Genomic DNA, 18,442 nt, shown 5'->3' on the forward strand with positions numbered 1-18,442 from the left:
CAACTTTTAGGCCCTTCAGGCTGCATTCGGGGGTATTATTAACTTTCAAAACAGGAAAACTGGAAATTTACAGCAGAAAAACAATAATGATTGGTATATGTGGACATTCAAGCCTGAATGAATAATGTTGAAAACATGAGCGAAAAAAGTTCAAATTGGTAAATCTGGGCAGTTCCTACTGAGAATAAAAACCCCTTTAGTTTAGTGTCATTGATAACAGGAAAACACCAGTAATTGATCTGGCACCTGGAAAGAAAGAATAAAATGTGTGCTAAATGCAACAAGCTAATTGAAAAACACATTAAAAGCTCCGAAACAATCGACATTTTTAAGCTCTTTTTGACCGGTGACGATGTTATCACTTATTACTTGGCTTCATCTATGGATGTTATCTTCTTTATTGTAAGCCCAAACGCTTTAGCTAATTGGAAAACGCATCAAAAGGTGTGAAATCAACATTTCCGTCTTTTAAGCAATTCTTGAGTTTTCACAATTAATCGACGAAATTCAAATCTCCCGCTGAACACAATTCGTAAAAAAGTAGAAGATTCCAATCTATAACCTCTTCATCTGCACAGATCACAGAGAACCTATGTGATCTTCTGTGGATCTGTGGAATGTTCTTTCATTTGCGTCAGTCCATGTGTTTGCAGCAATTTGAGGAAAACGTGATTTTCTTCAGTTTAAAACACCTTTAAACGAACCGTATTGAAATGGCACTGTATAATTTTAAGAGAATTGCGGTAGTGCCCACTGCCAAGGTCAGTATTCATTGAATCTCATCCCGAAAACCCTTAACCTCATTTTGTGCATTTCCAGGACTTTGTAGATATTATCTTATCTAAAACCCAACGGAAGACCCCCACAGTAGTGCACAAGCAATACAAAATAACCAGAATCCGCTCGTTTTATACGCGCAAAGTGAAATTTGCCCAGCAAAGCTTTCACGATCGACTAACACAGATCTTGACCGAATTTCCCAAACTGGACGATGTGCACCCGTTCTATGCGGATTTAATGGACGTTCTGTATGATAAGGACCATTACAAACTGGCCCTGGGACAGATTAACACCGCCAGGCATTTAATAGATAATGTTTCCAAGGATTATGTGAGGCTGCTGAAGTACGGAGATTCGCTGTATAGATGCAAGCAACTGAAGAGGGCTGCGCTGGGTCGGATGGCTACCATAATGAAGAGACAGGGCTCGAACTTGACATATCTGGAACAAGTGAGGCAGCATTTGGCCCGATTGCCTTCAATCGACCCGAACACCAGAACCATCATAATTTGCGGCTTTCCTAACGTTGGCAAGTCTTCATTCATCAATAAAATCACCAGGGCAGATGTGGAGGTACAACCCTATGCCTTCACGACGAAGAGTCTCTATGTGGGACACACCGATTATAAATATTTGCGCTGGCAAGTGATAGACACTCCTGGAATTTTGGATCACTCCCTGGAAGAGCGAAATGTTATCGAAATGCAAGCCGTTACTGCACTGGCCCATCTCAAGGCTTGTGTATTGTACTTCATGGATTTGTCTGGTAAGTCTCCAGATGTCTATAAAACAATCATGATTTTACTGGGCCATAATGTTCCAGAACAATGTGGGCATACTTTGGACGAACAAGTGAAGTTATTCGAGTCAATAAAGCCGCTTTTCGCCAATAAACCGCTGATAATTGTGGCAAACAAAGTCGACATTTTGAGACTTGAGGAACTAACCCCTGAACGGCGAGCCATTTTGGAGGGTATTGAAGCAGACCCCGAATTGAACATCCTGGAAATGTCCACTGTAACAGATGAGGGAGTGATGGAGGCGAAAATTGAGGCGTGCGAGAAACTGCTGGGTTACCGGGTTGACCAAAAAATGAGGTCCAAAAAGGTACATTTTGATTGCCTATCGGACAGTGATGGGAAAATGATCTGCCCAGCTCATATTTCGAAAATTCAATCAATTATCCAGATCTTCCCATCAATCATCAATGTTTTACTCTCATGAGCGCTGTTATTTTAAGGTCGATGGAATCCTTAATCGTCTGAATGTGGCCATGCCGGTAAGCCGCGATAACAAAGAGCGCCCCCCTTGTATTCCTGAGAGTGTTCTGCTGAAGAAACGCGAGCAGGCTGAAAAGAGGAAGCGCAAGCTGGCTAGGGACTTTGAACTGGAAGCTGGAGATGACTATACTGTCGACCTGGCCAAGGAATACACCACCATACCAGAAGGCATTTAAAACCATCCCGATTCGTGCCAAGTGATTAACTTCTTAATTTTATTTTTCCAGAGGAGAGGCACGATATTATTCCGGAAATTTGGGAAGGGCACAATATTGCCGACTATATTGACCCGGATATATTCGAAAAACTCGCTGAATTGGAGCGGGAGGAAGAACTGCGCGAAGAAACCGGAATGTATGTCGTTCCGAAGATTGAGCTTGATGAAACAATGCAGGAAATAAAGAAATTGGCCCAACAAATCAGGTAAGGTTTTGTGCAAAAGTCTGTGGAAATCCCAATTAGGCATGTTGTTATTTTAGGGATAAGAAGGTAATTCTCAAGGAAGAATCAAAGATCAACAAGCAAAGCAGGAAGCCAGTGATACCACGCACGGCTGGAGCAAAGGTGCGTCTTCAAATCCCTTGAAACCTGCAAACAATTTGCATCATTGTGCTTTTTAGGTTCGAGATCGTTCAGTCGCCAAGCTGAGGAAAAGCATGGAAAGTCTGGGAGTTGACATGTCTGGAACTTCTAAGGCCAACTTCACGCAAACCAAACAAAGAGCCCGATCAGTGGGGCCGGTGGCGAAGAAAGCCCGCATGGACGTGGTGGTTGATGGTAGATCCAGAGGCCTATCTAAACCACCGAGAAACGAACAAGGCATTAAGGATGTGGCGGTAAGTTTATGCGTTTCTGCAGGATTTTGGCGGTTTTTATCACTTTTAATTTATAGATGAAGAACAAGCTGGCTAGAATTGCCCATAGGGCCATTGCGAAGAAAGTGGGCAGACTGGGTCTCAAAGGGGAGGCCGATCGGTTCATTGGAACTAAAATGCCTAGACATCTGTTCTCCGGCAAACGTGGAAATGGAAAAACTGATCGAAGATAATTTTGTTCACGTGTTCAAGTAATTTCACTTTTTGTTAATTCATTCTTCATAAAGGTGAACATTTTCCGTATTTTATTAGAGCCGATGTATTTAAATAATTTAAAAAATTCAATCAAGATGGAAATTGCTCAATTATTACAACGTATTAATTTCCAATTAACCTGCTATTTCCTTTCCATGTGTGAGTCCTCAATGTCCAGAGCGCTGCTCAATAAATTAACTAAAGGTTTTTTATACAGGTTTCCTTGTCGCTTATATAACTAACTGAAGGTAGAATGAGCAAGTGGCGTGTTAAAATGGAAGACAACCCGCCATCCCAACCTCAATCTTCTCACTGTTCTTCAATCACTGCAGTGGCGCTGTTAAATGTAAACATGGAGAGGCTTATTCAAATTTTAAGTGTTTTTCTCCTCATTTCCTTATTATTCATTAATTCCAGCACTGGATACAAAGTGATCAAGAAGTTTGAGTACAAGTTTTCGTTCAAGCCTCCCTATTTGGCGCAAAGAGATGGTTCGGTGCCCTTTTGGGAGTACGGAGGCAGTAAGTACGAATTTATTACACGTCAGTAGAAACCTGCAGCAATCATCAACCTGCTGTGCTGCGTTTTTCCGTTCCACCACAACGGAATTATTGCGTGCAGTTTGTCGTAGATTGCGCCAAATGTTGGACACGTATATAACCTAGAATAGTACTTGAAGGATAATTTTTAAAAAATTGTAAATTCTTGTATGAAATGTATGAAAACTTTGCTAAAAATCCATTGGGAAGTGTTGATGTTAATGGGTTTTGCACAATTGCCACATTTTCCGGTCCGTTGGGGTTGCAAAGGGCTAACCAAGTTAGGGCTATTTCTTGGGGTTCCATGCTCCATTCAGCTCAGCCTCTATCATCTGAAAGCATTTGATTCCCTCTAGATGCCATAGCGAGCTCTGATAATGTGAGACTGGCTCCATCACTCAAAAGCCAAAAAGGTGCAATATGGACGAAGAATCCCGTTCCTTTCGACTACTGGGAAGTGGATCTTCTGTTCCGAGTAACCGGCAGAGGAAGAGTGGGCGCTGATGGCTTGGTAAGAGATGTGCCTGCTTGTCCCATAACACATCAAATTTTCTAAAAATTATTGTCGGTTTTAGGCCTTTTGGTATACCCAAAGCAAAGGGGCTTATGATGGCGAAGTCTTTGGATCGTCCGACAAATGGAACGGTCTAGGCGTTTTCTTCGATTCATTCGACAATGACAACAAGCACAATAATCCCTACATTTATGCGGTGCAAAATGATGGCAATAAGCTGTTTGACCATCAAAAGTAATTAGGCTATTAATGAAAAATAAGGCTTCTGTGGCTTAATTCCTGATATTTCCAGCGATGGGGGCGCACAACAGTTGGGAGGATGCCTTCGAGACTTCCGCAACAAACACTTTCCCACCAGAGCGAAAATCAACTATCACAACAATGTTTTAACGTTGATGTTCAACAATGGGCTGAACAGCAATGAGGACGACTTCGAGATGTGTTTCCGGGTGGAAAATGTAGTTCTGCCGAAGAATGGCTACTTTGGGGTGTCGGCCGCCACTGGAGGCCTGGCTGACGATCATGATGTTATCCATTTACTCACCAGCAGTTATGGGGCTCCGGGAGCAACCGCCCCCGAAACGCCAGGTAGGACGAACAAGGCGTGTTTTAAGTGGTAACAAGAGAGTTTGGTTTTCGTGGCTTTTGCGTGAGGCTGGTGAATTCTTCGGGCTTTCAGTCCGAGCAAACCCGCCTTTACATAAAATTTTGATAAATCAAGTAGCGAGAGCCAAGGAAAACGAAGAGTTTTCTCTTTGAATCTGCCTTCTCATCCTTTCTAGCTGATTAATGACCGTTTTCTCTCAGTTTCTCCGGAAGATCATGCTAAACTGCAGCAGGAGTACTTGGACTATCAAAAACAGCTGGAGCTTCAAAAGGAGGAGTATAGAAAGGAGCATCCCGGTGATGTGAGTTGCGGACCCATTTTCACTTGCGGATGCGTTCTATGGTCGATTTTCGTTGCAGAAAGCGGCTGAGATGGAGGACTTCTATGAATCAGATAGCCAGCGTGAGCTGAGGCAGATCTTCCAGGGCCAGAACCAGATATTTGGCGAGGTGAAAGAGCTGAGCCGAAAGCTGGACGAAATTGTTGGCAAACAGGTGAGTTAGTGTAGTTTAATTCGAGTGATTTACTTCAGTTAGCTGAATGAATCGATGATACGCAACAGTGTGGAATTATTTTAGAATTATTTCTTTAAATGATCCTTCCACGCTGAGGAATTTACTCCTAACGTTTCACTTTCACGCACAGCTAACAGCTTCAGAGTTGTGTTTGCTTCGACCTCGTTGTGCACACCCAGCGCAAACATACCCCTACTTCTTGCTAATTTCTTGTATTTTTAGTCATGCTTAGCTTTCTTAACCATTCAATTAGTCGTTCGTGTTTCAGGAACGAACAATGAGTTTGATATCGCAACAAGCTGGAGCAATTGGAGCGAATATTCCGCCCCCACCGGCCGGACAGCCGCCTCAGGCCGGCGGCTACGTGGACACCATTCGGCGACACGAAGTGGATGCGATATTTAACAATCAAAACCAGTTCCAGAACGCTATAAGCGAAATGAGGTAAGTAATGGATTTGGTTTGATGTTGAGTCCGGTCGTAAAAATCACAATTTACAGGCAATTCGTGTTGGAAATCAAACAGAGAATCGACACAGTGATTAATAATCAAGCGAAAGCTCCCACTGCTCAAGTGCACGCTGTGGGCTTTGATACGCAATCGTTGGTGAACGAAGTGAGAGATGGGCTCAATCAGGTGAAAGTGAATGTGGCACAGGTAGGAACGTGTTCATTTCAAAAGGGTTTTTTGTAGATTGGAATTACAGAGCGTCCTAATTTTTGTGGCAGGTGTGCCAGCACAAATAGGAATTTAAAAATGTTTTAATTATTGCAAGTTTTATTGCACTTAAAACTTGCAAACTGTCTAAATTGTCGTTTGTTGTGCTCCTACCAGTGTCGTGCCCGAAAGTCTCGACCCAACAAACGCATCAGACTTTAAAAAAACGGAAAAGTTGCGCCGAGCGTTACGAGCACGACACTGGTAGGAACACAACAAAGAACCATTCAGACCATTTTTACGTTTTGTTGAGCCGTTCGTGCACGACACTGGTAGCAGAACCACAAACAGTTGGAAGCTTTTTTTGCAGTAAAATAAACAGTGATTTCGCTTGTTTTGGACGCAAAAACACTGTTTCCGCCGATTGTTCAGTATTTCGTATAAAATCAGTGTCTTACCCGAATGTTTAGACTGCGCGCTTAAAATCTTCCACACACACTCATCCTTTAGGCTACTAAATTAGGTCTTGATTAAAATCGTGTTTTAGCTAAACTCTTTCTATTTGTATTTTATACAATTTTGCTCTTTAGCACACCGTTAGTTAAGTTTAGAGCGAATTTTAAAGCACATTCGTTTCTATGCAGGTGTCGGCTCATTTAGGGCAACAATCCAGCTGCCCTACAGTGAATTGCGTGACCTTCACTTCTGTTCTAATCATTGTCGCTGTTCAGCTGGTCCTTATTCTCGGTTACAACATTTATAGGTAAGTTAATTCCCATAAAAGTTATCTTGTGCTTTGGCAGTGATCTAATAGTCCTTCTTTCATGTGCCCCGTCCCGGTCTCTCTGCAGTTTGCAATCAACAGCAATCAATCTCGCTTATGCCAGTCAAGTTTCGAATATTTGCGAGCAACCACTTCTTCGTGCTTCCTACTCTTCGGCACCCTTAAATGTTGCCCCAGAGGATAAGTTGCAAAACGCGATATTAAGCAACCCCCGAGATGTGTCCCAGGCATGATTTGTTTGGGCGTCTTTTGGTGTTAGCTGTTCGTAGAACATTCCCTTTGAAGCCCGATTTCGGATGCCTCCATATGGACGATGAGGCCAGAGATTTAATTCTCTTGTCCAGTCGGGAATTTTATTATTCGGCATTTTTTCTCACAGTCTGGTTTATGAGCAATTGTCGATTGTGGTCGTGTGATACAACCACTGTATCGTCCGCATATCTGGTTGTAGTAGAATATTACTCAAAGCAGAGATCCTCTATTCCCACACATCTTCCCTTCATCCATCCCTCAAATGGAATCGAAAACATTGTTTATGACTGTTTGTTTTTAGGGACAACAGAGACAACCAAGCCAAGAAATTCTATTAACAATCGACTGTTAATAGTCGGATTTGATGGGCGCTTGTAATGTTTTTTTATTCGTGTTTTTCTGGGCAAAATTCATTATTTCACTCGTTTGCTCATGGCCAATTTGTGATTATCCTCCAACATACAAATGACAAAACTAATTGAGATTTTTTAGCGCATTTTATATGGATTTAGGCGATCTAGTTTTTATGTATATATTAATGATTAAGCAATGGAAAAATGAAGAGAATATTTTGAGTGTTTTAAGGTTTAGATCATCTTCAGCAGCAGGTGCAGTCTTCCAATTGCGCAGCCCTACTGTTTACATTATTTATTTCTACGTTTTGTTACTTTATCTTTTCAACACACGTTTTTTTCCCAATATATTTTAGTGTCTTTTTTACGGTTGTCACCCATTTTTGGTCCCACTTTATTTCAGGTMAAGAGAACGGTAACAAAATGCAGTATCAAACAGTTTCGCGCACAAGAATAGTTTATACCGGGTGGCTTTTTAAAATCTTGTTATSGTGAAATATTTCGGAAATTAGTGATCCATGAAGATTGACGCGCYCTGAAGTCAATAGGTCGAACTAAAATCGACAAAAGCGCCCTCTGAAGTGAATAAGTCAAACTAAAATCGACARGAGCGCCCTCTGACGTGAATAGGTCAAACTAAAATCGRCAAAAGCACCCTCTGAAGTGAATAAGTTGAACTAAAATTGGCAAAAGCGCCCTCTGAAGTGAATAAGTCGAACTGAAACTCGAAAAAGCGCCCTCTGTAGTGCATAAGTAGAACTAAAAATCGWCAACAGCGCCTCTGTAGTTGTATAAGTCGAACTAAAATCGACAAGAGCGCCCTCTGACGTGRATAGGTAAAACTAAAATCGACAAAAGCGCCCTCTGAAGTGAATAAGCCAAACTAAAAATCGACAACAGCGCCCTCTGTAGTGAATAMGTCAAACCAAAATCGACAAGAGCGCCCTCTGWMGTGAATARGTMAAACYAAAATCGACAARAGCKCCCTCTGAMGTGAATARGTMRAACTAAAATCGACAAGAGCGCCCTCTGTAGTGAATAAGTCGACAAGAGCGCCCTCTGAAGTGACTAAGTCCAACTAAAATTGTCAAAAGCGCCCTCTCTAGTGAATAATCCGAACTAAATTTCACAATGGCGACCTCTATAGTGAATATTTCAAAGTAAAAGTCGAAGTTGGAATTATTCACTTCAGAGGGCGCTTTTGTCGATTTTAGTATGACCTATTCATTTCAGAGGGCGCTTTTGAAGATTTTAGTTCGACTTATTCACTTCAGAGAGCGCTCTTGTCGACTTATTCACTACAGAGAGCGCTGTTGTCGGTTTTAGTTCGACCTATTCACTTCAGAGGGCGCTTTTGCCAATTGCAGTTCAACTTATTCACTTATGAGAGTGCTTTTGTCGATTTTAGTTTGGCGTATCAACTTTATTACAGGAAAAAGGTAGCGGGAACGAAAAGTAATAACAACAAACAGTTTTGCGCACAAGAATAGTTATATATTTCTTAAACATTTCTTCAATTTACTTTTCGTACAGTTGATTTCTTGCGCGCCAGTTTCCTTCTTACGAAAAGTATTTTGTTATTTATATATTTTTTTCGTGTTTTGGTTTTTCTTAATAATTTGTACTTAAACTCAACTAGGTCTAGCTACATACAATAAACAACGCCTATTTAAAGCTACGAAAATTTGAAATAAGTTACATAAACAGACAACATCTTAAAAACTATATATGCCAATATAAATACCTAAATCTACGTTGCGAGCTTTGCGGAATACGTTTACTCTCGATACGGTTGCAAAGAGAGTTCCGTATTCCATAAAACAGCAATTTTTGCGTCGCGCCTTTTAGCAACTGTTGGAAATTCTGGTGAAATGCGCAACAGAGCGAGCCAGCCAACAAGGGTGGTCCTGAATTAGCAGAAAAAAATGACCATCTGGATGTTAAACGACACAATTGCCATTTCAGCATGGCGAGACAACGCGGGAAATGAAAAGAAAAATTGTATCCCTCGAAAAAACAGCGTTTTACACACACACAAAAAAACAAAAATTATACAGTTTGCTTATTCAGTAATTATCAGATATATCACAATGTTTTACTCGGGATGGTGTTTCTATGTGGTTTTTGCAGTTGTAGGTGGCATTTCCATTATTGTGCCCTAATAATTCTTAAAAAAAAAATGCCCTTGCTTCGAAAAGTTTTGGCAAAAACCTCGGCTAGAAACGGCCCGCTAAAATTAATATTACTTATCTTGAAGCGCTAATATTTACAATAACACATTTACACATACGTCTATGTGATACAAATATGATACAAAAAGAAAAATGCCATTATTTATTCGAATTTCTCGCAATGGGGCACAGCAGCTCGGCGTCCATGAAAGTTGGACGCATTTGGTGACTGAATGGCTCAGAAATAACCAAACGATACTGAAAGGAACCAGAATTTAATTCGAATTCGATCAAAATCATTAGGCCGAATAGAGTACCAAAGTGGTTTTTTATTGAACTTGAGCTAGTAGAGTTATTTCTGAATCGTCCAGCTGTCCACTAGGTAGTGACTTTGCAATGCTCGAATACGGGCCCCACCCAAATACGCACAACTTCATGTTTCTTGTGGAAATAAGTGGAGACTGGCGTTGTTATGAATAGAAATAAAACAGCCTATTGTGTAAACTACTAGGAAAATTAATAAAATATTCAGTTTCGAGTTCGGCAAATATCATAAAACTACTTGTAGTTAAAGAAAACCCCGTCCTATATACAATTAAAACTACTATACAATATTGTCAATGCGTTAATCGCCTTTTCGTGGATTGTAAAAAATTGTACATATGTAAGATATATACGTATAAATATAAAATGGTCTATGTACAGCTAAACTAAAACTTTTTTTTGGTTACTTTTAATTTTAATTGTTTTTTGTTCGTTTTGCCTGCCTCCACTTACTGCAGCGAGTTGCCTATTACAGAACCTCGGCAGTTATTCACATTAACCAACTATATACAATGAATGATTTTTTTTTGTTTTGATTATTTACATTTAGTTTGGCGGTTTTTTTTTCAAATTATTATCAACCCAACTGTTTCATAGACTTACCTAAGTTATATACATTTGTACACTATTATTGTCTTTCGGGCTTTTTCCGACTGTTCCCTCTGAAAGTTTGGTGCAGGCCACCGCCGCCGCCGGAGCTCACGCCACGCTGATGGTTGCTGTTTCTGCGCCATACTTTGCTTCTGTTTGAGGCATTTGAGCTTCTTCCCTGGTAGCCGACGTTGGGTGAATGGTCGCGCGATGGACGATCTGAGGCCTGAAAAACCACCAATTTAAATCACTGAAAAAGTCGCGCCTCATTTCCTCCTTACTTCAGAGCTACCTCCGCTTTCCTCGGCACTGCTAGTGCTGCCCGTACTAGATGATCTCGACGGCTTTGACTGGGTGTTCCCAACCAGCCCGGTGGATAGCGGGGGCCCCATTAAAGTGATTCGGGTACCCTCCTCAATACGGCGCCGATGTTGCACCACTTTATCGCTAACACGGACTATGCGCCCCAAAATGCTCTGTCGGTTGCAGTCGTTGTACGAAGACAGCGGATGCACCACGTTTGTTAGGATCGAGTAAGCGTACTCGAAAGCTTTTTTAACCTGGAACAGTGATTAGTCCTGCATGAAACGCAGCCCCTTTCCCTTACAATAAGAGTAGAAAATGAGCTGAAATGTTTGTGAGATACCTTTTTCTTCTACCTAAGATGCATAAGCATGCAATCAGAAATCGTAACCTTTGAAAAGAAAAGAGACCCAAAAAAGTCTTGGAAACTTCCCGATAGAGCCTTTTCCTGATAGGGTGTTATTAAACAGTTACAACCATCAAAAATGAGAGGGCCAAAATGTTCCATGGATTCACAGGCATTTTCTGTCTCGGGAGCTTTTCAGCCAAATTCTTCCTCAATTTATTTCTGACAAAAGATTCTCGATCTCCAACGAAACACAAAAGATTCATCACAATGGAAACTTTCAACTCAATTCCTAGGTTACTAGGAAACACCTAAATAGTCGTATAAAACTTTTTGATAGAACGTATCCAGAACTGTGCATAGTGAGGCTTTATTAAAATTCTCGAACCTTCAACAAGTTCCGTTGTTTCACAGACACTTTCTCACATAAACGGCAAAACATTCCGAACGTGCCTCGCAACGGTTTGTTCGATAAGCAGTTTTTCCCAGTAAGTTTTTGTAGAAGTTTCTAACCTCTATACAGATAGGGGTTTTTCTGACTTGATTTCTGAATCGAGACAGAAACATTGAAATCTTCAACATTCCGAGTGAGAGTTAATTTTTAAATTCCCAAGCTCCAAAAATTAGAAGTAAAAGTCGTGTAACCTTGAACAAGTCCAGTATTTTCTCTCATAAACGGCAAAAAACGTCCGAAGGATCTTTTCGATCGCCACTTTTCCTCAATAAGTTTTTACAGAACTTTCAAACCCATAAAAAGATAAACATAACATTTTCAGTTATAACTCGAGACCCGTTAGAAATAGCTGAAAAGCCAAAAGGACTTTTCCCATTGAGCGTCGCACTAACCGTTTTTTCCTTGTGGGGTTTTATTTAAAAAAATCCTAACAGCCAAAAATTAGAAGAAAAATTGTGTAAACTTTGAAGCAACTCCGGTCGTTTCAAAGACACTTTCTCTCAGACAAGGCAAAAAAAAGTCCGAAGAATCTTTTATTTAACTTCTAAAGAGATTAAGGAAAAAACACTGAAGTTTTGCATTTCTCTACATTTCCATTTTTAAATCCTCGTGTCGTTTCAAAGTGGTTTGCTCTCAAAAACGACAAAAAAATCCAACAAAAGCCTTTCCTCAATATATTGTGGAAAGAAGGTTTTATCTCTACAGAGATAGAAGGAAATAATACCGAAGTTTTGAACATACTTCCACATTTCCATTCGTTTCTCGGAAATGGTAGAAAATACCTGAAAAGTCTAAAAGGACATTTTCGATAGAAGGTTCTTTAGAAGAAGTTCTAAAGAACTGCTTTTCCTTGGTGAGGTTTTATTTAAATTTCCTAAGCTCCAAAAAGAAGAAGCAAACATTTGAAAAAGTCCCGTCGCTTAAAAGTGATGTTCTCCCAAAAACGGTAAAAAAATTCAAAGAGCTTTAAAAAGATGTTTCTTAATAGATTCCCGAAGCTTTTCCAAAGCTCCAAAGAGCAAAAATGCCGAAATTTTTAAAATCTTTCCACATTTTCATTCATAACTACCATTCTATTGTGACGACAGGTTGTGTTGGATTTTTCCGGGCAATTTTTTCATTGTTACGCACAATAAATAAACCAAATAATCAAGTACGTTTCAAGTGGGTCTTACTCGAAATTAGTACCTCGCATAATGATGCTCTCTCTTAATGAAGATGTTTTATTATTTTTGCGCATCCACCAATCTGTCCCAATGTGCCTGGTACAGAGTTTTAACTATGTAATTAGCGAATTAACTTACTAGAGCGAACGAAGGGACGATCGCCCCACAGGACTTTAATGTGAAATTTATCGCCTCTAAAAACCCAGAAGCCAAAGTGTGAAAATCAGACTCTCGACCGCAAAACCTCATTTATTAACTGAGCAATCGGAAGAGTGGTTGAATCACCCTGTATGCAAACCAGAATCGATTCCCTCAGCTGGTTACTTTTCCTATTGTTCTCGATCACTTATAGATATAAACGAAATCAATTAGTGGAGTGATTTGAATGTGAAATGGAATGCAATGTTTATAGAAATTAGATAATCCAATAACAAAATAATCGAGATAGAGTGTTGTCGTCACAGGCAAAACTACTTACCAACAGAATTCCATAGCTGCTCCGCCCAATGTCGTTTGAGGGTTGCAACGGATCTTCTATGCACAGCATGCTGGGCCGATGGCCATCCACCATACCTTTCCGCATTTCTTCCTGAAATCGCAGTTATTTGACACCAGCATTTACTTGGGGATTGTTTCAGCTTGCACTTACTTTGCTGATGTACATTCCGCCGTCACGTATTCGAATTCCTGTATGAATGAAATTGAACTTTCGACCATAAAGCTCGAAGAACTCGATAAGCAACACGCCAAGATTGGCGTTTGCTTGTCTAACACCGTCCTGTCGAGGATGCAGCTGAAATAAAGAAAACCCTGTAAAAATCACCGCTGGAATAGTTGACTAGAAGCGACTTACTTGCAAGAAGCTGATGCACATCAGTATGAGACTGTAGCTACTAATGCCCCCAGTGAAGACTTCATTAAGGTCTCGCTCCAGGAGAAATTGCTTGAGCACATAAACTAACTTGGCGAGTACGGGGAACTGTTCGATGTAAGTCTTGATCAGTTCCGCACTTTTCACGCCGTTGGACATGTTGAAAGAGATGTCGACCTACACAAGGCGCAAAGAGTGTTGTGTCATCGACTATCGACGGTAGGGGTAGGTATTTCTGATGTGGAACTCACCCTGATTTCAGTCTTTTTGTCTACGAGTTTAACGATGGGGACGGAGGCCTTATCCAGTACCTTTATACTGTCCTCCTGAGCGACGCCACGTTCGAGAAACTCCTTCTCCAACGTGCGCAAAGGAAGATTGGCCCATTTTCCTGCAAGCAATCAATGTTTTTCAACTAATTCATACACGCAGCAGTGGGAAGAGTTAAGCTTTCGCGGTCCATTGCCTGGAAACTGGTGAGTTTTCCAGGGGCGAAAGTCTAACTCTTTCGAGGTTCCGAATAGTTTCCGGCAAAAAAAAATACTGATGGGTTTTTCGGGGCTTTTAGACATTATGACTACTCCAATATGGCCGAAAAGCCAGAGAAGCTCATCAGTTATAAGTGATGGATGGAAATAACCGAATTTTGCAATAGGATGCATTTCATATTAACATATCTCTTCGCGACAGTGAAACCCACCCACTATTGCCTTGTACCACTCTATATGAAGGAATCTTTAAGTGATTTTGAACAAGCTCCATTTTGTGCCTAGTTCAAGTGATTTTTCATAACGATTGGGGCAATTTAATTCGATTATTTCGACCACTTGTACACAATTCAAGTAATTACCAATGACCACCAGATCAATATCACTAGTTGGTAGGTAGAGGCCGGTTCGGTATGAGCCGAAGACTTCAACTTGAGCCTCAGGCCACTTGGACAGTATAATGTCTTCGATCCGGTTGACGACTTCAGCCCTCACTTTGTGCTCCGCCTCTGTAGGGCTCATGTAATGGTAGAAATGTTCAATTTCTTGATGGAGACTGTAACCAATGCAAAAAGCCCGATCACGTTCATGAACCAACCAGCAATCGGTTTACCCAATTCGACTTACTGTAAATACAGTCTGTACAATTTCAGCTCTTCCGATTCACAGTCGTTAGCGAAATACGCCGTATTTAGGCGCATTATGTCAAATTTTATTTCACTAAACCGCGAGTAAAATAACACATTCAACGAATCTACACACACACAACTGCAAGTAGAATTCGTTGGCTTTATAAGGTATGTGAGGTTTTTATGGAATTTTCAATTCGTTTAGTCGAATGAAAAATTCCCTGTCGTTTTTTAAACGCCTTTATTGAATCGGCCGTTGGAAACGTAGCTGCGTACTTGAAAGTTTTCATTATAAACCGCTGTTATTAGCCCAAGTTGGGCAGCTTCTGCGACTGTTCTAATTCTCATATGTCCAACTTCCTTTTCCTGTATGCGTTTTTATAAGAGAAACTTGACTACAAAACAGGGCAAAATTGTCAGTTGGCAAGAGAACAGAAGTATTTTGTTTGCGCAAAAGCCATGAAAACTACAAGGTTTTACGAAGAGCCAAAAATGTTCACAGCTTTAAAACTTAAAAAAAAATACCACTCTAAAACGGGTTTTCAGTGCGATTCTTTTCCCCATGGTTGAAAGAAAGCTGAAAGAAACATGTATTTTTTGATATTTTCATTTGCACCTCCAAAACCATCGATTAGATATGGATAATTTTTAAGACATTTCCGAAAGAGAGATAAAAGAAAAATGTCCAATTTTAGTCGAAGTTCCACACCTGATATCTCGGAAACGATTAAAATTCTAGAAAAATTATTAGAATATTTTCGATAGAGCGTCTTCAGTGCTGTCTTTCTCTTGACATGCTTTGTCAGCAATTCCTAACGTTTAAAAATATAAAAGGCAAAACTGCTCAAGACCATCAATAAACATTAATTAAATTTAAACATAAATTAAAAACTTCTAAGTTTTTAAACAGCCCAAGTTGGGCAGATTCTCTACTTAATTTTTCGCGAATTCAGTCTTATCAATTCGCGAGTTCAACTGCCGATGGCGGCGCTACGAAACCTCAAATTACTCGTAGTCAAGTGACAGTTGAGGCTTGTCAGACTTGTTTATTCATTGTAGTTGATAACATTTGGAACATAAAACAATACGAACACACTTTTCGATATGTCTATTTCTTTAAAAGCTTGCAAAAGGTGATTAGAACAAAACAAATCACAATCAGATGTAAACACCAATGTCAACAAAGCAAGTGTCAAATTTCTACTTAACTTGTGGTTATAATTTTGGCCACCAGGAGGCGCCTGGATTTTTGAACTCGCGAATAACCAAAGCTCAAATTACTGAAAATCAATCCTTGACCTAGTTTGGAGGAGTAGAAAACAACAATTTCCTTAGACTGGCCAGTAAACTAAGAATAAAAGAACAATCTGACAGCATCAGACATCCAGCTTTTGACAGCAATTGTCGATTTTGACACCTTCACAACCATTAACTGCTACTAGTAAATTAAGATGCGAATACAATTCGTATTTAAAGCAATTAAGCCTAAAGTGTAGAGAAAATGGTTGATATGATGTAATATGTAACAGACTTTCGTTGATTTATCAAGCAAAAACTTGCAGATAAACTTGCTTTTGTGCCAGACGGGCAGCAGGACAATGATCCAAAACACTCTTCACAAATTGAGTAACAGTGGTTTGTGGAAAATGATGAGTTTTGGAGTGGCCTGCACAATCTCCCGATCTAAATCCTTTTGAAAATCTTTGGGGGAAGTGGAATTTTCGCACTCGAACGCAAATGTTTCCAAATAAACAAACTTTGATAAAGAAAGTTAGTGAAAACAAACTTTGTTGTTTTACTGTTGCCCAATGATTGTCAGTGTTCCCTTCGGTTTACTTCTCTATTATATTACTTGATTGTATGCCCACAAAAGGAAATGCTCCTTTCGAAATTTCAGTTTTATTGCCAGTTTTCTCAGGTAAGCACCAAAAATACCCACAAAAATTGCTAAAAATATTGTCTATTGGTGTTTTTTTTCCTGAAAATCACTAAACATGGTTTTCGGCTGGTTTAGTTTGGTCGCAACGATGCAACATCTGTTTAATTGAATTAATGGGGCGAGCGAAAAAAAAGCCATAAAAAGTATTACGAATTTGTTATTTATATTCGTATTTAGAGCTGTGATGTAGATGGCAACACCGGACGAAAGCCATCTTATGTCAGACGCCAATAGAAAACGTACGAGAAATGCACATATTGGTTAACAAACCACGTTTTCTGAACGAAAGTCGAAAAATTCGCTTACCCCAAAGCGGCCGCGTCATAATGGAATTTCAATTGGCGCCAAGGGCAGCCACCAGAGTCCGTAATAACGTTGCGATGGAGCGGCCGCTGGCTAGGGCGATTGTCAACCTGAGTCCGTCTCATCCGAGAGAAATTTGCACTTTTGTCCACTTTGCCGTTCATGATTTGTTGATTGAATCCGTTCGTCATTCCATCAGTGTCATTATCCACATCCCTCACGTTCATTTCCTCGATAAAATTCTGGTTTTGCCACACTCCTAGCCACAGGACTTTGGCTGGACCTTCTTGCTCCGGCATCAACCACGAGAAGAATGAATCCATGTAACTGAACGGACGCGAATTGAAACTCTCACTGCTTCCCCATTTGTGTTGGACTGTGAACTCGATTTTCTACTCGAGAAGGAACGACGAGTCACACCTTCGCTTATCACACGACTTTTTCGGATGTCTGGGAAAACTGACAAACTCTCGAATATGGCAGTGACAGCTGACGGCACTGGAGGAAAAAGGAAGTTTCCAAGCGGTATCCCCTTTCTACGTTCTGATTGGTCCCGAGTGTTGCTACGTCCTGCCGAATCTCCCCTTCCAGATTAGTCTGGAACAATCCTGCGTCGAAATAAGAATATGTCTGTCTCGTAAAACATGGGCATGTGAGTGAGAGAAACCTAAGGGAAAATTGTTTTTTATATTTTAATTACCCTATGAGAGAAACGGCCACCGATACCAGCCGTCAAACACAGAACATCAAAGATCAAAGGGGGGATATTTTGTATCGTCAAAGTCAAACTTTGACAAATCCTTGTCAATTATTTGTGTTGTTTTGATTCTGGAGATTTTCGGTTTAGAGCCCTAAATCACGATGATGGAGCCCCGAAGTCACTATGATTGGGACTCCCATAACCGGCAGGTCGTGGTGGAAGGCACGCAGGCTTTAGAGCGGACTGGAGACAGCCTGGCCAGATCGCATCAGATAGCAGTTGAGACTGAGACTATCGGAACGGAGGTGGTCTCTGAGCTGGGAGAGCAAAGGGAGGCCTTGCTGAGGACCAGGAGTCGGCTAGAGGATGCCAACAGCCAGCTGGATAACGCCAAATCGGTTCTCATCAAAATGGGTAGGAACGTTTTGTACAACAAACTGATCCTAGTCATAATCATTATTCTGGAAGTTGTTATCCTGGCCACTCTAATATATTTGCGGGTTTCTAGATGAGAAAACCCATGTGCTGTTAAATGAATACATTTTCTGTGTAGACGCTAAAAGAAAGTTGTGATAAAATTACGCTTTCAAAGGCTAATTTCAAACATTTTTGTACCTTTATACGCTGTTGCTGTTTTATCCCTACCCGTATTATAAGAAATGGGCCGATGATTAGTCACACCTTTTTATATTAAATGATTTTATTTACACACATACTTTTCTTATTGAAAACCAGATTCCAGAAAATTCATCATATTGTCACCAACGCGTTAAATAGAAATTACCGACCCTTTCCGGTGCAATGCT

General features: G+C 40.4%; 4 protein-coding genes across 7 annotated transcripts; 3 read left to right on the forward strand and 1 right to left on the reverse strand.

The window, feature by feature from the left end:
• The first annotated feature begins 566 nt into the window (after positions 1–566).
• On the forward strand, positions 567–3,243 carry LOC109545674 (nucleolar GTP-binding protein 1). Its single transcript, XM_019916492.2, has 8 exons — positions 567–761; positions 820–1,546; positions 1,604–1,887; positions 2,021–2,228; positions 2,288–2,483; positions 2,540–2,624; positions 2,681–2,896; positions 2,953–3,243. Exons 1-8 carry the CDS (start codon positions 714–716, stop codon positions 3,106–3,108), a joined length of 1,920 nt encoding a protein of 639 aa, XP_019772051.2. The 5' UTR covers positions 567–713; the 3' UTR covers positions 3,109–3,243.
• Positions 3,244–3,425: 182 nt separating this feature from the next.
• LOC109545675 (protein ERGIC-53) lies at positions 3,426–7,716 on the forward strand. Its single transcript, XM_019916493.2, has 10 exons — positions 3,426–3,651; positions 4,026–4,180; positions 4,245–4,417; positions 4,476–4,771; positions 4,991–5,091; positions 5,150–5,284; positions 5,574–5,749; positions 5,806–5,962; positions 6,607–6,725; positions 7,300–7,716. The coding sequence occupies exons 1-10, from the start codon at positions 3,483–3,485 to the stop codon at positions 7,334–7,336; spliced, it is 1,518 nt and encodes a 505-aa protein (XP_019772052.1). The 5' UTR covers positions 3,426–3,482; the 3' UTR covers positions 7,337–7,716.
• Positions 7,717–8,823: 1,107 nt separating this feature from the next.
• LOC109545689 (terminal nucleotidyltransferase 4B) lies at positions 8,824–17,371 on the reverse strand. Of its 2 annotated transcripts, none has more exons than XM_019916509.2 (8): positions 16,940–17,371; positions 14,428–14,621; positions 13,829–13,968; positions 13,560–13,754; positions 13,356–13,499; positions 13,185–13,295; positions 10,719–10,997; positions 8,824–10,663 (listed from the first exon to the last, which is right to left on the reverse strand). In XM_019916509.2, exons 1-8 carry the CDS (start codon positions 17,257–17,259, stop codon positions 10,475–10,477), a joined length of 1,572 nt encoding a protein of 523 aa, XP_019772068.1. In that variant the 5' UTR covers positions 17,260–17,371; the 3' UTR covers positions 8,824–10,474. The 2 variants fall into 2 exon arrangements, with proteins under 2 accessions (XP_019772068.1, XP_019772069.1); XM_019916510.2 differs by lacking the exon at positions 16,940–17,371 and adding an exon at positions 14,693–14,775.
• LOC109545691 (vesicle transport through interaction with t-SNAREs homolog 1B) lies at positions 14,772–18,347 on the forward strand. 3 transcript variants are annotated; one of them, XR_007280507.1, is made up of 3 exons: positions 14,772–14,862; positions 16,257–16,612; positions 17,784–18,347. XR_007280507.1 is itself a non-coding variant. In XM_048661984.1 (2 exons), the coding sequence occupies exon 2, from the start codon at positions 17,798–17,800 to the stop codon at positions 18,146–18,148; it is 351 nt and encodes a 116-aa protein (XP_048517941.1). In that variant the 5' UTR covers positions 17,418–17,588; positions 17,784–17,797; the 3' UTR covers positions 18,149–18,347. The 3 variants fall into 3 exon arrangements, 1 of the variants encoding a protein (XP_048517941.1); XR_007280506.1 differs by lacking the exon at positions 14,772–14,862 and having other exon boundaries at positions 15,843–16,612; XM_048661984.1 differs by lacking the exons at positions 14,772–14,862; positions 16,257–16,612 and adding an exon at positions 17,418–17,588.
• The last annotated feature ends 95 nt before the right edge of the window (positions 18,348–18,442 follow it).

The sequence above is a fragment of the Dendroctonus ponderosae genome, unplaced genomic scaffold (assembly GCF_020466585.1).
Source record: "Dendroctonus ponderosae isolate FM_Combo_2020 unplaced genomic scaffold, Dpon_F_20191213v2 Dpon_F_20191213_10, whole genome shotgun sequence".
NCBI lineage: Eukaryota > Metazoa > Arthropoda > Insecta > Coleoptera > Curculionidae > Dendroctonus > Dendroctonus ponderosae.